This window comes from Natator depressus, chromosome 4 (assembly GCF_965152275.1).
Source record: "Natator depressus isolate rNatDep1 chromosome 4, rNatDep2.hap1, whole genome shotgun sequence".
NCBI classification, from domain to species: Eukaryota; Metazoa; Chordata; order Testudines; family Cheloniidae; genus Natator; species Natator depressus.
Window position 1 is genome coordinate 131,312,550 of NC_134237.1, and position 14,514 is coordinate 131,327,063.

Here is a 14,514-nt window from a genome sequence, read left to right on the forward strand (position 1 = left end):
CAGTTACTTAAACACCATATATAAAGTGTAAAACAAAACTCTGTTCCACTAAGCATTCTAAGAGAAACCCTGAAACTACATTAGCCATCCTCTGCATGGTCATAAACGTATGCTGTCATTTAAACTCTAAAGATTCTTTTGCCTTATCTGAAAGTGGTGTCAGAAAGAAAATAAGTAATGTTTCTGAAGCAAGGGCAAATTCATTTTGCTATCACAAAGCATGGTACATAAGAAACAGGATACAACAATCCATCAGTTTTGGAATGATCTTTGTAGAGACCTTTTAGAGCTTACACCTAAAAGTAATAATTCTGTGAAACAAGATTCTGCAGGCAGCAATCCAAAAAGCTATATTTCACATCATCATCACCTGTTCTTTAAAACTCACTCTCTTTACGGCTTTCACCTCAAGATAAAACAACATCAGCTTTGCTGTCATTTGCACCAAAAGAACATATCAACTGTCACCTTAAAAAACAGCAAACAATTTCTGTGTTGTAATCCTAGACTGGGGAAATAGCTGTTCCTTGAAGCCAACACCATTTTACTGAACAGTAAAAAGAAAATATAAGCAATTTAAGAAATAAATTCTAGTTGTCTCAGGTATACAATAAAGCAAATAGAAGATGGAATACTTTCACTGGTTTGATATTGCATATTATCAGTCTTGCAACTAGAAATAATAATAATAAAAACACTTAATCCTTGAATGTTAGTTTTCAACATTTATCAGAATTGGGGACTTGGAAAAAACAGGATCAAAATATGTCGATGTGTTTCCTTAACCTCTAACATTACCAGCAGATGAAAAATGAGGCATGCAGTAGAACACTTGCGCTGGTAAACATATTTGGATAGCTTAAATGTGCAAATACTCATCTGGAAATATTTCCAATCATATAATGTATGTTCAAAAAGGGGGAAATGGATTTGAAACCCTGTAATATCCTTAAACACAGTATCTAGGAGCTCATGGAAAGACATGGGCATCACCATTACCTTTTGAAGTGGCTACCACCATATTGTCAGAGAAGAACTGCTTCCGACAATATTTCCAGGAATTAGGTTGTAATATAAAAAAAGGCTATTGGCTGGTTATGACCTCACTGCATAGATCACAGCCTTGCAATGATGGATGAGTCTAGTAACAATAGTGCAGAATATCCACAAATAATTTTGGAAGTATACATAGGCACTGTTAAGAAGAGGATGTTTATCATTTAGGAGATTATACACATAAAGCAAATGATACTGTATGTCTACACAGTGGTGACTGATTTATTTAAGATATTTTTAAAACATTTCATTATGTGCACTGCAATAATGATAGATAATACTGAACGGATTCAGGGAATCTGCACACTTACAGTTAATAGCTCCAATTACACTGTTAGCAAATAAGAATCTTCATGGTTTACCTACATCCTCCCACATGCAAACTTAGAGTTACTTCATGTGAACTTCTGTGTGTACATCTGAATAAAACACTACATGACTATTTCCCTACAACAATGAATAATGCTAGAAACTGACTGTACACATTTTCTTTTACAAAAATAGTATCTAGGATATTTTCATTTGACTTATCCACGTTCCCTGTTTGCTTACCAACCAGGAGTTTTATACACATTTCACAACAGCGTTTGGGCTCACTAGAAATATTTAAAAGTTGTGTGGACTACCTTTTAGTTAAAATGAAACAAATCACTGATGCAGAACACAGTAGTCTCTTATTCTGCAGTAGAGTGAGGGAATCTTACAATTGGGGGCATTCCTTTTGCGAACAAAATGCATTTCAGGATATAGTTATTTGTAACAAACTACTATAAAGCAATCTCAACCTCCCAAATGTTGAATACCACCGAAGTATTTTAAGTGACTACCTTGATTTTCTTGAACTGCTGCTATTTAGGATAGTCCGTTTTACTAAGCATGTAGGCATTTTAGAATAGTCATAAAACTGCTTAACAATCCATAGAGGAGGAAAAGACTAAAGAGAGCATAGAACTTACATTATTCATATACTCGCTAAGTAGGTCCTGGAGGGCCTGTCGTACAGCATTGCACTCAGCAACAATTCTCTCTCGGCGGTCATCACGTGTGCATGAAGAGTCTGCCATCAGTGCTGCTCCACTGATAATACTCTCCAACCTCTCTTCAAGAGATGGTCTGAATCTGGCCTCACTGAAAGTCATAGGGTCTAAAATAATCTTGTTCTGAAATATAAAACATACGTAGAAAAATGAACAGCATTCTTGGGTGTTTGCTATTGTTTTTGAAATATCCCCTTTTATGGCTTTTCATCTTTCCTACGGAATAAATACATGAGTTCTCTGCTACATTCCAGGAGGAACTACACTTACTGAAATATCTAGTCTCTATGAAATTCGAGATCCTTAAATAACATATTTTAAAAGGACCACACAACGTACACTTGTTTTAAAATTTGTTTAAAATAAACATCTCAACAGATGAGTTTTCAAATATGTCAACAGCCTAAAGCAAAAGGAGGAGGTGACCTTTAAGCACAGTAAATTGTTGACTATTATACTTTTACAGGATCTTATGAAGCTTTTCACAGCTGAGAACTGGAACATGAAATGTACCAAACATGCTATTTTTTTGTTGTTGCAAATGTCACATTTATTGAATACTTAAATCTCTGTTAATATCATATAATATTACTGCCTCTGTATTTATTCAAGTAATCTAATGTTCAGTTCTGTGTACAATGAATGGGTCTGCTCCACATTTTCAGCATCATTATAATTTACACTGATTTCATTAAATAGGACTTAACGTATTTTTCATAATTTTTACAACTATTGCTTAATGATTTGTGTAAACCATCATGTCCTCTGAATACATTTCTTCCTTACTTAAAAACACAAACAATGTACTAATGTAAGCTTGCATTTAGGTGTTGGGCTGGTAGGGTTATGTTTTTGTTTATCAGCGCACTGACTTTATTTGACCCACTGCTCTGGGACTCAGAAGAGCAGGGTTCAATTCCCAGTTTCACAGATTTCTTGTGCTAGTTTGGACAAATCCCTTGATCTTTCTGGTTTTTTTCCCCCCATTACATGTGAAATGGCAAAGGTAAATAATACTTCATCTCCCCCACCTTTTGCATATCTTGCCATGACAATGTACCTGTTGCAATGTATCTGCTACAGTTGTAAACAAGAACTGGGGAAAGAGGAACATCTTGGGCCTCGGACTGTTTCTAAACATCTTGGATTTTCGCAATTTGCCCAGAACTGTCTCTTTGAAATTGCCCAGACAACTGCTGATGTGACAGAATGGATTATAAAGGATGTTAGATACACTCACAATTTGGAGTCATTTGTGGATCCAAAGCCCTGTTTAGATTAAGATGTGGTAATCCTGGCTCCCCGCATTTTGTGATTGGACTGAATGTTGACTGGCCATTGGGACTTCAGTTCTGATCTTCAGATTCTGGTGTAGTATGCTTGGGTTATGAATGTAAACTGAGTGGTTTATTTTGTAAGCAATAAGGAGTACTTGTGGATTATATACGAACACTGTGTCTGGTATCTGCCTGCTCTCCTATCTCATAGGGAGACTCCTGCTGTGGGTCTAACAAATCCTACATTGTGGGTTGAGGAAGCCATGCCCCCTTTACTGTACTGGGCATACTCCAAGTGCACAGGTATAAGAGGGAGCAGCTCAGCTCAGTTGGGGCTGACTGCCAGGGAGGAAGGACATGCTCTGTTGGCTCCAGCTGAGGATCAGCCAAAGTCCAAGGCCAGGGAGGCCAGAGACACTGTAACCCAAGCAGACGCTAAGGCACCTATTGGGACCCCGCTGCCTCAGGAGTCACTGGGGACAGCGCAGACCGGAGAACCCGGAGACAGCAGACCACAGCAACAGAAACGACAGTAAACAGCAGCCCAGGGGAATTAGATAGTGGCCTGGTTAGTGAGCCAGTGTTTTGAGTCACTGTGTTTCAGTTGGAACCTCCCCACTGACTCAGTGGCATGTGCCCCTGCCACTACCAGGGCCTTGGGCTGGTGTCCAGTGGAGAGGGAAGGCCTGGACCCCTTACCAGGGCTGCCACCCTCCCACCCCCCTTGTGTGTGGTGGTCCCCTTCCCGACTGACTTTGGCCACTGGGCCTTACTGTCCATCTTCCTGGGGCGAATATACTGATTGTGGCTACTAGGCCTTACTGTCCCGCTAAGAGGGGCAAGCCTATTGACTTTGGCCATTGGGCCAAACTGACCAGCTATTAGAGGCGAATACATGGACTCTGGCCATTATGCCTCACTGCCCTGCTGAGAGGGGAAATATATGGACTTTGGCAGTTAGGCCTTACAGCCCTGCTAACTGCGGCAAAGCTTATGCTCAAATAAATTTGTTAGTCTCCAAGGTGCCACAAGTCCTCCTTTTCTTTTTGCGAATACAGACTAACACGGCTGCTCCTCTGAAAGCTATTAACATTGGTCGGTTGGCCCACTGCCCTGCAAACCGGGGTGAATTTACTGATTTTGGCCACTCGGCCTCACTGCCCTGCTAAGAAGGGTGAATCTATAGACGGGGACTACTACACCTTAGAGCCCCACTAAGAGGGGGCGAACCTATTGACTTTGCCCATTGGGCTGCATGGTCCAGCTCTTAGGGTCGAATACATTGATTAGTCATTAGGCCTCATTGCCGTGCCAAGAAGGACGAATTCATGGACTTCGGCCACTAAGCCTTACTGCCCTGGCATCCTGGGGTGACTGTATTGATAGTAGCTATTAGGCCCTACTATCCTGCAAAGAAGGGTAAATCCTTTGATACTGGCCATTGCGCTGCATTGCCCTGTCTCACTGGAGCGAACTTACTGACTATAGCTGCCAGGCCTTACGGCTCTGCCGATGGGGACCAATTGATTGACTCTGGCCATTGGGCTACACTCCCATGCTAAGAAGGGCGAGTATATTGACTGGGGTCTAGGAGTGTGATGGGGTGCACTCGCCCTACACTGAATGTGGTCATCCCCAACCCTGTCACAATAGGTTATATGTACATTTTTACTACCTCAACTCAACATTAACTAAGATTTTTGAGGGGAATCACCAAAGGTGTATAGTAACTTTGCATCATGGTTATTATAGCTAAATCATACAGACAAATATTGAATACCCCCATTTGGCACCCTTTAGTATGCCGCACCTCCTCCATACCTCTGCTTTCCCTCCCTGTTCTCCCACTTTTCCCTTAGAAACTCATCTTCCAACCAGCATGCTTCCATGTACAAACTCCATTCCTGAGACAGCTTCTTCCTCTGGCAAATCCCAGAGTTTGCCAGAACACAGTCCTAGCATGACACTTCAGAGCAGGTCCATCACTCCAGGACTACAATTTTCTGTGTGTCCCCCATTACTGCCAAATCTGAGCACCCCACAATCTTTAATGTATTTATCCTCAAAACTCCTGTGAGGTAGGGGTTTTGAGGGGAGATAACATTATTATCTCCATTTTACAGATAGGAACTGTGTCACAGAGACATCAAGTGGCTTGTACAAGGTCACAGAGAAAATCTCTCAAGTCCTACACTACTGTCTTAACCACTGGGGCATCCTTCCTCCTATATATCCTCCTACAACTGGAGAGGTGGCTGGGAACATGAGGAGAGAAGCATGTGTATGAATTGGTGAATATGAGGAGCATAGGTGGACAACTGGATAGTCTCCCTGCTTCCCTCAGTTCCAAGTTCTCTTTCCCTTCCCCCATGCAAAACCCACAACTCTCTTCTCCACACCACTTATCACTTACTAGCCAGCCTGTCTCCTGGCTCCGTATGGTCTCTGTGACGAGTCAGCTAAATAGCGATGGAATTCAATTAGGTTGTCATGGATTAGGGAAATAATTTATTTTAATTTTCCAAGTTCAGAAGTAAATGGTCTAAGCTATTTTTCACAATGAGGTGTTATGGTTTTTTTTTTTTTTGGTCTGTGCAGTTTGGGGACTATGGCAATTTTAGCTAGAGGAATCTCAAACAAATTGAGGACTTTTATTTTTATTTTAAATGAACGTTCAACATTTTTCCTCCACAAAAGTTACTGTTTTATGAAAAGATTATGTAGAAAATGCAACTGTCCCGAGAGTTAATAGGTCAAATTTTAGTCCTACTTTAAGAGCAAATCTCAATGCAACATTAGCTATAGAGCCTCTTCCAGGACCTTCACAAGAACAAAAGATAACAGGATACCGATGCTGCTTCAAAAAGCATCCAGCAATGTAAAGATCAGGATGGTGAAGTGTGGACACCAAGCCCTGAGCCTCTGAGATATCTGGTGACTTGGGGAGCAAAGGGAGAAGCACCACCATGACCTCACAGCACAAAGTGCAGGGAAAGCAGTGAGTAGCACAGGAGCAAAAGCAAGAGGAAACCAAAGGCCAGCTGGTGCCAATGAAGTCTTTTGACACGTTTTTTTTTTTCAGGTCTCCCACCAGGCTGCCTCAGCTCTACTTCCAGCCGTTCTTTGATGGGAAAGTCAAGGAGAGGTTCCTCACCTAGTACAGTAACTGGAGTTCTTCAAGATGTGTATCCCTGTGGGTGCTCCACTCAAGGTGCGCATGAACCTTTGGAGATTTTTTTTTAAGCAGTGCCCTTTATGCCCGCACATGGGCCCTGCACATCCTCATGCCCTGTACCAAGGCTGTATTGGCCTGTGTGGATGAAGTGCCCTCAGTTCCTTCTCTACTATAAAGCCGACAGAAGCAGCTCTGAAGCAGAGTGGAGGAGGGCAGGTATTGGAGCAACCAGAGTGGGACATATCTCGAAGAACTCCAGTTACTCCTTCATCAAGTAGCATCCCTGTGGGTGTTCCACCTTAGGTGATTCCCTAGCAGTTACCCTTTAAGGAGGTGGGAGTTTTGGAACAGAGTCCACCACTGAAGAAAGACCTGCACTGCCTACAGCCAAATCTGACCTTCCAGTGTGAATCAGGGCATAATGGTTGGAAAACATGTGCACCAAGGACCCTATTGCAGTCCTTCAGATTTCAGCAACTGGAACATCTTTGAGTAGATTTACAGACACACGGTGATCTAGCAGAGCATGCAGTTACTTTTAGGGGAGGTGTAACATCAGTGAAAACCATAGCAGGCAATAATACATCCAGAGATCCATTTAGAAAGTCTCTGAGTGCAGATAGGTGTTCTCTTAGACCTAGCTGCAAAAGAAATAAAAAGAGTCTAAGGGTCTTCCTGAATGGTCTAGTCCAATACAAGTAAAAGGCTAACACCCTTCTAATATCCAGTGTATGAAAAGCAGACTCTTGCATAGACTGTTGAGGCTTTAGGAAAAAAACACAGGAAGATTAATATGAAATTCAGAGGACGCATTAGGTGAAGACTTTGGATGAAGTCGTAGAGATACCTTCTCCTTGGGGAACAGAATAAATGGAGGGTCTGCCATTAGAGCCCCCATCTCCCCAACCCTTCAAGCAGAAGTGATGGCCACAGACAGATGTAGCAGGATAGAAAGCTGGCTAGATTGTCAGGCTCAACAGGTAGTGATCAATGGCTCCATGTCTAGCTGGCAGCCGGTATCAAGTGGAGTGCCCCAAGGGTCGGTCCTGGGGCCGGTTTTGTTCAATATCTTCATAAATGATCTGGAGGATGGTGTGGATTGCACCCTCAGCAAGTTTGCAGATGACACTAAACTGAGAGGAGAGGTAGATACGCTGGAGGGTAGGGATAGGATACAGAGGGCCCTAGACAAATTGGAGGATTGGGCCAAAAGAAATCTGATGAGGTTCAACAAGGACAAGTGCAGAGTCCTGCACTTAGGACGGAAGAATCCAATGCACCGCTACAGACTAGGGACCGAATGGCTCGGCAGCAGTTCTGCAGAAAAGGACCTAGGGGTTACAGTGGACGAGAAGCTGGATATGAGTCAACGGTGTGCCCTTGTTGCCAAGAAGGCCAATGGCATTTTGGGTAGTTTTAGTAGGGGCATTGCCAGCAGATCGAGGGACGTGATCGTTCCCCTCTATTCGACACTGGTGAGGCCTCATCTGGAGTACTGTGTCCAGTTTTGGGCCCCACACTACAAGAAGGATGTGGAAAAATTGGAAAGAGTCCAGCAGTGGGCAACAAAAATGATTAGGGGACTGGAACACATGACTCGTGAGGAGAGGCTGAGGGAACAGGGGATGTTTAGTCTACAGAAGAGAAGAATGAGGGGGGATTTGATAGCTGCTTTCAACTACCTGAAAGGGGGTTCCAAAAAGGATGGCTCTAGACTGTTCTCAGTGGTAGCAGATGACAGAACAAGGAGTAACAGTCTCAAGTTGCAGTGGGGGATATTTAGGTTGGATATTAGGAAAAACTTTTTCACTAGGAGGGTGGTGAAACACTGGAATGCGTTACCTAGAGAGGTGGTGGAATCTCCTTCCTTAGAAGTTTTTAAGGTCAGGCTTGACAAAGCCCTGGCTGGGATAATTTAATTGGGGATCGGTCCTGCTTTGAGCAGGGGGTTGGACTAGATGACCTCCTGAGGTGCCTTCCAACCCCGATATTCTATGATTCTATGTAGCTTATAGTTCAAAGGATTGTTTCATGAGATGCTTAAGAATCAGGCTGAGATCCCAAAGTGGTGTAGGGAATCCAATCTGCAGAAAAAGATGGATAAATCCTTTTAGAAATCTTGCTGTGGTTGGGTTAGTAAATACTGAGAAACCTTCTACTGGCACATGGAAAGCTGTTACTGCTGTTAAATTAACCTTGATGGAATTCATAGAAAGGGCTGAATTTTTCAATTCCAACACAAGATTGAGGAAGTTGAGGACTGTATGAACAGAGAGGAAAGGTTGTATCTTAGAGATGTTCTTTAGAAAGAATCAACAAGATATAGACAGCCTGGATGTGTGGATCTAGAGACAGGTCCAAGTCAAAGAGCACCTAAATGTAAACCCTAAACTTTCCATAAGGTATTTCCAAAGTTACTGTAACAGATGGGCCTAGGGTAAGGTGATTTCCTGTCTGAAACAAAGATGACATCATTTGATGATGTGAAACAAAAAGTGAAAATACTGTAATGACTCAATTAGCGTATATGAAAATTTCTGCTAAACTGTGTAGCAGAAGCCCTTTACTGTTCATTGGTATTGGAGCTGAAAGATATGAGTTCTGTCACAGAGATGTACTAACTGGTCAAGTTATGCCATGTAGTGACATCAATTACATTCCTAGGTGGTCACAAATTTATGTTTCTGAGTATTCTTTAATCTAGCAGAAAAAGGCATAATGAGATCCAACAGCTGGAATATGAAGATAGACAAATTTGGACTAAAAATAAGGTGCAATCTGTTTACCAGTAAGGGAAACTAACAATTGGAACAAATTACTTAGGGATGTGGTGTATTCTCCATCATGTGAAGTCTTTAAATCAAGACAGGATATTTTCTAAACTTATAACTCAAACAGAAGTTTTGGTCCTGAGGCACAAATTGCTGGGTGACGGTGTACGGCTTATGTTACACAACAGGTCAGACTACATCATCATAATGGTCTCTTCTGGCCTTAAAAACTTATGAACCTATTACCTTACTGGAATTATTTCAATTAAGTTAAATTGGTTTAGATGGATGGTTTCAATGATGTGCACTCCCTGTTATGGCAAAAGTTCTTATATATGACTTGCACAGTAGTTAGGGTTTTTCTGGAAAAATATTGTAGCAATAAATAATATTTGTTTTTGTGCTAAAAGGCATAAGTACTGAATGACAAGTACTGTACCAATTGGTAATGTTGGAGGCCAGCATCACAAAAGGTCTGCTGCTACTTTCTGGCAGCTACCCACTACTTTATTTTTTCTGACAGAACCTCTACTGCTGCCTTCCAATTTTCAATGACAGAAAGTCTAGGTTGTTTACTCAAGTTTTCATTTTAGCCCATTTTTCACCTCCTACCCTCATTCCATACTACCTGGCTGTTATTCCACACTGTGTAAAACCTGAAGGATCGCATGGACTTTGCTTACTTTTGCCTAGGGAGTGAACATTTTGAAATTGTCTTGAAGCCAAGTCTCCTACATAGTAGCACGGAGGTCAGCTTCTGAACAAGTGAGTCAGTAATTAGAACTGATTAGATTATCTAGGCAGATTTTGATTAGAAAAGAGATGTTTTTATAATCAAATTATTTAACTGAGCAGTCCTTAGAAACAGATTAAACCAAATGTGTTATGCATTCAGTCACATAATGTATTAGGAAAAAAAACATTTTAACTCCAACTGGAAAGAATATTTTTAAAAGAACAATCTACTTGCTTTCCAGGTTAACACTTTTATCTCAAATTAATGTTATTGTAGGGGTGCACAAGTTGACTTGTAGTTTAGAAGCTAAGCAAATTACCAGATGGCAAATTTTGCAAGTGTACATAAACCTTAACCTTAAGTGTGTTGTATGAGATAACGATAAATGATTTTGGATCACCATTGGGTTATTTTCTGACTCATTTTTGTTTCTTTATAGTTCAAGGTGGCAGGTGCAAAAGAAGAGTCAATCTGTGCTCCTACCTAGAGGCACTTTACCCACACCACCTGCTGCTCTATAAAATTTGGCTGGAATCATGCAAGCAGGTTTCATATTTGAACAGTTTGCAAAGATGTTGTGTTACCATCTCTCTGCTGTTACCATCTGAACCTTAAAAGAAAATGAGCCAAGAAATAAATAAATATAGAGAGAGCTACAACTAGGGATGGGAGAGAATTTATCCAATTATTGAGATGCATAATATTTCAGTCATTATTTCAAATAGACCATTCAAATGCCAAATCATGATAAATTCTAATGGAATATTTTAATTTTCACAACATTTTAATGAAACATAAGTTTGTGCAATTTACTGCCTGGGATAGCCCAAATCAACACAGCATTAATAGGTGAAATGACATAGCTAATTAGGAGAACCAACATATTTTAAAATCCTGATAATATATTATAACAAACATAAAATGCACTCCCTAGTTATCAGCAGCCTCTAACAGTGTGAAGTTATAGCAAAACTAACAAATTGTATTCTGATTACAGTACACTCATTCACATAATGTAAAAACAAAGTCAAAGGTGAAATCCTGGCCTCAGTGAAGTCAGCAGGAGGTTTGCCATTGACTTCAATGGGGTCTAGATTTCACCCCAGATATCTAACTTTTGGTTTTTTTTTAAAAGCGTCTGGCTCTATACATACGGACAAGTGAGAAGATAATTTTCCTTCCCTGGGGGGCCTACAATCTAAATAAGTGAATAGCAAAGGAACAACAACACACACAGAAATATGTGGGAACCTTGCTATGATTCATTGTTTAATAAAGAGGAAACTCACAGTTGAACAATTTCAACCAAATGTCACATTGTTCCAGCTCCACCAACTGCTGGTGTAGTGGAAATTAATGTATCATTCTCTAGAACGTGCCATTATGTTTCTTACGTACCTTCTAGCATATATGTCACAAAAAATTGTTCCAGTTTTACTACCAACTAAATCATAACTGATCTCTTTGAGAGAAACGATCCATACTGATAGGGCTGTTCTTGTCACTCAGACGTTAATTCCTTAGGCGTGCACTTCACTGTTGCACTTGAAAATGACCTAGTTTCATTCACATTCATTGCACATCCTTAAGAATTAACAAAAGAGCAAAGTTACCTTTACTATCATACTTATAGTTAATAGATCTGTATCGCTAGAGAAAATGCAGTGAATAAACTGGGATAATTAAAATGTATGGAAATCATGAGAAATAATTTTTGCAGCCAACAGTCAGTTGATTACTACTTCTTCAGAACCTTTTCAACATTTCCTTATTAAAAGGGATTTTTAATTAGAAACATACACACTAACACTTAACACATGCAGTAGTCTCTACTGCCAACACTTCCCATGCTTGTAACACATTTTGTCCACACACACAAAGTACTTGCACTTGATTAAAGCAAGACTCAGTATATTGCATCCTGTACTGGGTCATTCTGCACTCTTGTTGCTCTAGTGCAGAGGTTATCAAACTGTGGTCTGCGAGCTCCATTCAGGTGGTCTGCAGATAGTTCCCTCTAAGGTATGTGCCTGGGCGGTCACACACAAGAGAATGAAGGGCCACCCACCTAATTAGTGGAGCCACACAGGCGTGGCTCCATTAAGTAGGTGTCTGGACCCTGGAGAAGACACATGTAAGGTGGGGGGCCTCTTCCCAGCCTCAGCTCGGGGGCTGCCATGGCAGGGGAAGAGAGGGAGAGACCCCCCTCCTTCCCAGCCCCAGATCGGGGGCTACCGCAGTGGGGGAGAGAGGGCACATCCATTGCATTAGAAAGGTAAGACTAGTGATATTAAAATATGAGTTGTGTGCGTTTATTTGCAGATCCAAAAAACTGTTAATTATTAAGAGTTTTTTTATAGAGAGGTTTTATCCAAAGCACTTTACAATATTTAGCTAAAAGTACAAACAACATCTGGAACGATCATTAAGTGGTCCACTGAGACCCTCAGGGATTTTCAAGTGGCCTGCGGAAAAAAAAAAAAAAAAAGGCCTACACACCTAACTTAATTCCTCTTTGGGGAAGAGATTGTCTCTTAGTTCTTTGTAGGTACAGCGCTTAGCACAATGGGGTCCTTCTCCATGACTGGAGCTCCTTGGTACCACAATAAAACAAAAGAAACAAATACATAAAAATAAATATTAAATAAATCTCACCTACTAATGGATATGAGATAAATAGTCATATCAACTTGATTAGCTCTATGACCAGGAGAAGTCTGTTGAGTCATCTGAAAGATCCTGTTGGCATAGAGGGAATGGCCTTCAGTAAGTTCACTTTTTTCCTTCTGGAAATACTGGAATACCAGTGGACAATGCTTCATATTCCCTGAGGGCGGGGTCCCATCTGCCTCTGTTTTATTTCCCCTCCTATTTAATGTGCACGTAAAGCCTCTATTAGTATTAATGATATTTCCAAGGGGCACTGCTTTTCCAGAAGATTCCTGAAGCTCATCATTAATAAATAATAATACTTATTGTTATTACAGCATAACCCATAACAGGAAAGATGTTTTCAGTGGTTGGGATGCTAGCCTCGAACTCAGGAATTAAAGGTTCAGTGTCTCGTTCTGCCACCAACATCCTGCATGACTTTGGACATGTTACTTAGTCTCTCTGTGCTTCAGTTCCCCATCTGTAAAACGCACATGCCTCTGCCTCAAAGGGGTGCTGTGAGGATTAACACATTAAAAAGCGTGAGGCACTCAGATAACATTGTAATGGAGGACATATGAGAACTACTTCAGTAAGAATCAAGGTGACACCATACAAAGCAAGTAGTAGTCCCTGTCTGCAGAATTTATAGTCTAGGTAGAGGAGACAGGTAAAATGCGAGTGATCAAGCAACACATTTAAAAAGTAAAAAAATGCCAACGTTGTTTGTTCCTTTTCCCCCCACTCAAAATTAAATTGTGCCAACCCATCCCCCACATTACCATTGCCCAGGTGCTACAGCCAGCCTGCTTAGGGTGACCAGACAGCAAAGGTGAAAAATAGGGCCTGGGTTGGGGGGGTAATAGGTGCCTATATAAGACAAAGCCCCGAACATTGGGACTGTCCATATAAAAGCAGGACATCTGGTCACCCTAAGCCTGCTTCACCACTGATAACCCAGTACACCCACCCCTCAGTGATGCAAGCAAACAAAAGAACCCAATACAATAGTGTTTGTGTACCTGAAGCTAGGTACAGACATGCCCCTTCTGCCCAAGGGGCTCCAGCTGCTCTCTACCCTATGGCGCCAGAGGACTAATGAGAGATTTCTTCCTCCTCCAGGACTCCCTGCACTTGGGGGCAAGAGCTAGCCACAGCACATCCCACAAGTGGGGAAATATGCACAGGTCATATCAGACATCAAGGCATGCAGCTGAGCCTGAGACCAGATAGCTGCCCTCCAGCTGAACATCATGATTGACCAAAATACCTGGTTGGCTGAGAGGCATCACCCGACCTGTTCTTAAGCCCATCAGCAGTACCAGGCAAGTGGCTGCTCAACACTTACACCTGAAGCTGCAATCACTCATGTGCCTGCCCTGCTTCTGCACTGCTCCCTTGCTTAGTTTCTGACCCCTACCCCTCTGACTTTGCCTCCTGGTTCCTGGTTGTCACAGCTCCAAACATTAGGTATGACTGCCCACTGTCTGGTCCATGACAGTTTCAGCAGCCTAAAACCAAAAGGAAGAAAGGACAGGTACTGCCAGCAGAATAGATTTCACGAAGGTCAGCATCTCCAGGGTCAGAGATAGTAGGCCCTTTGCAAAACCTGCAGATGCAGATTGCAGGCACAGAGTGAGACGCTACAGGAACAGTCTGTGCTATGCACAACTCTGATGCCAGCCCCTTGAGAACCAAAAATTCCACTGCCAGACAAGCTTGCCAGTGACCGTGGTAAAATCTGTGGGTTTCTGTTGCCCCTCCAGTCATTCCCCATCCATCAGTCCCAAGTGGGACTTATCCTCAGCCT

General features: G+C 41.8%; 1 protein-coding gene across 2 annotated transcripts in view; it reads right to left on the reverse strand.

The window, feature by feature from the left end:
* Positions 1-14,514, reverse strand: part of CTNNA2 (catenin alpha 2) — a 775,311-nt gene that overhangs the window by 519,740 nt on the left and 241,057 nt on the right. For both annotated transcript variants that reach the window (XM_074951902.1, XM_074951903.1), the window contains exon 8: positions 2,013-2,216. In XM_074951902.1, coding sequence (XP_074808003.1) covers positions 2,013-2,216 — 204 coding nt within the window. The remainder of the gene's footprint in view (positions 1-2,012; positions 2,217-14,514) is intronic.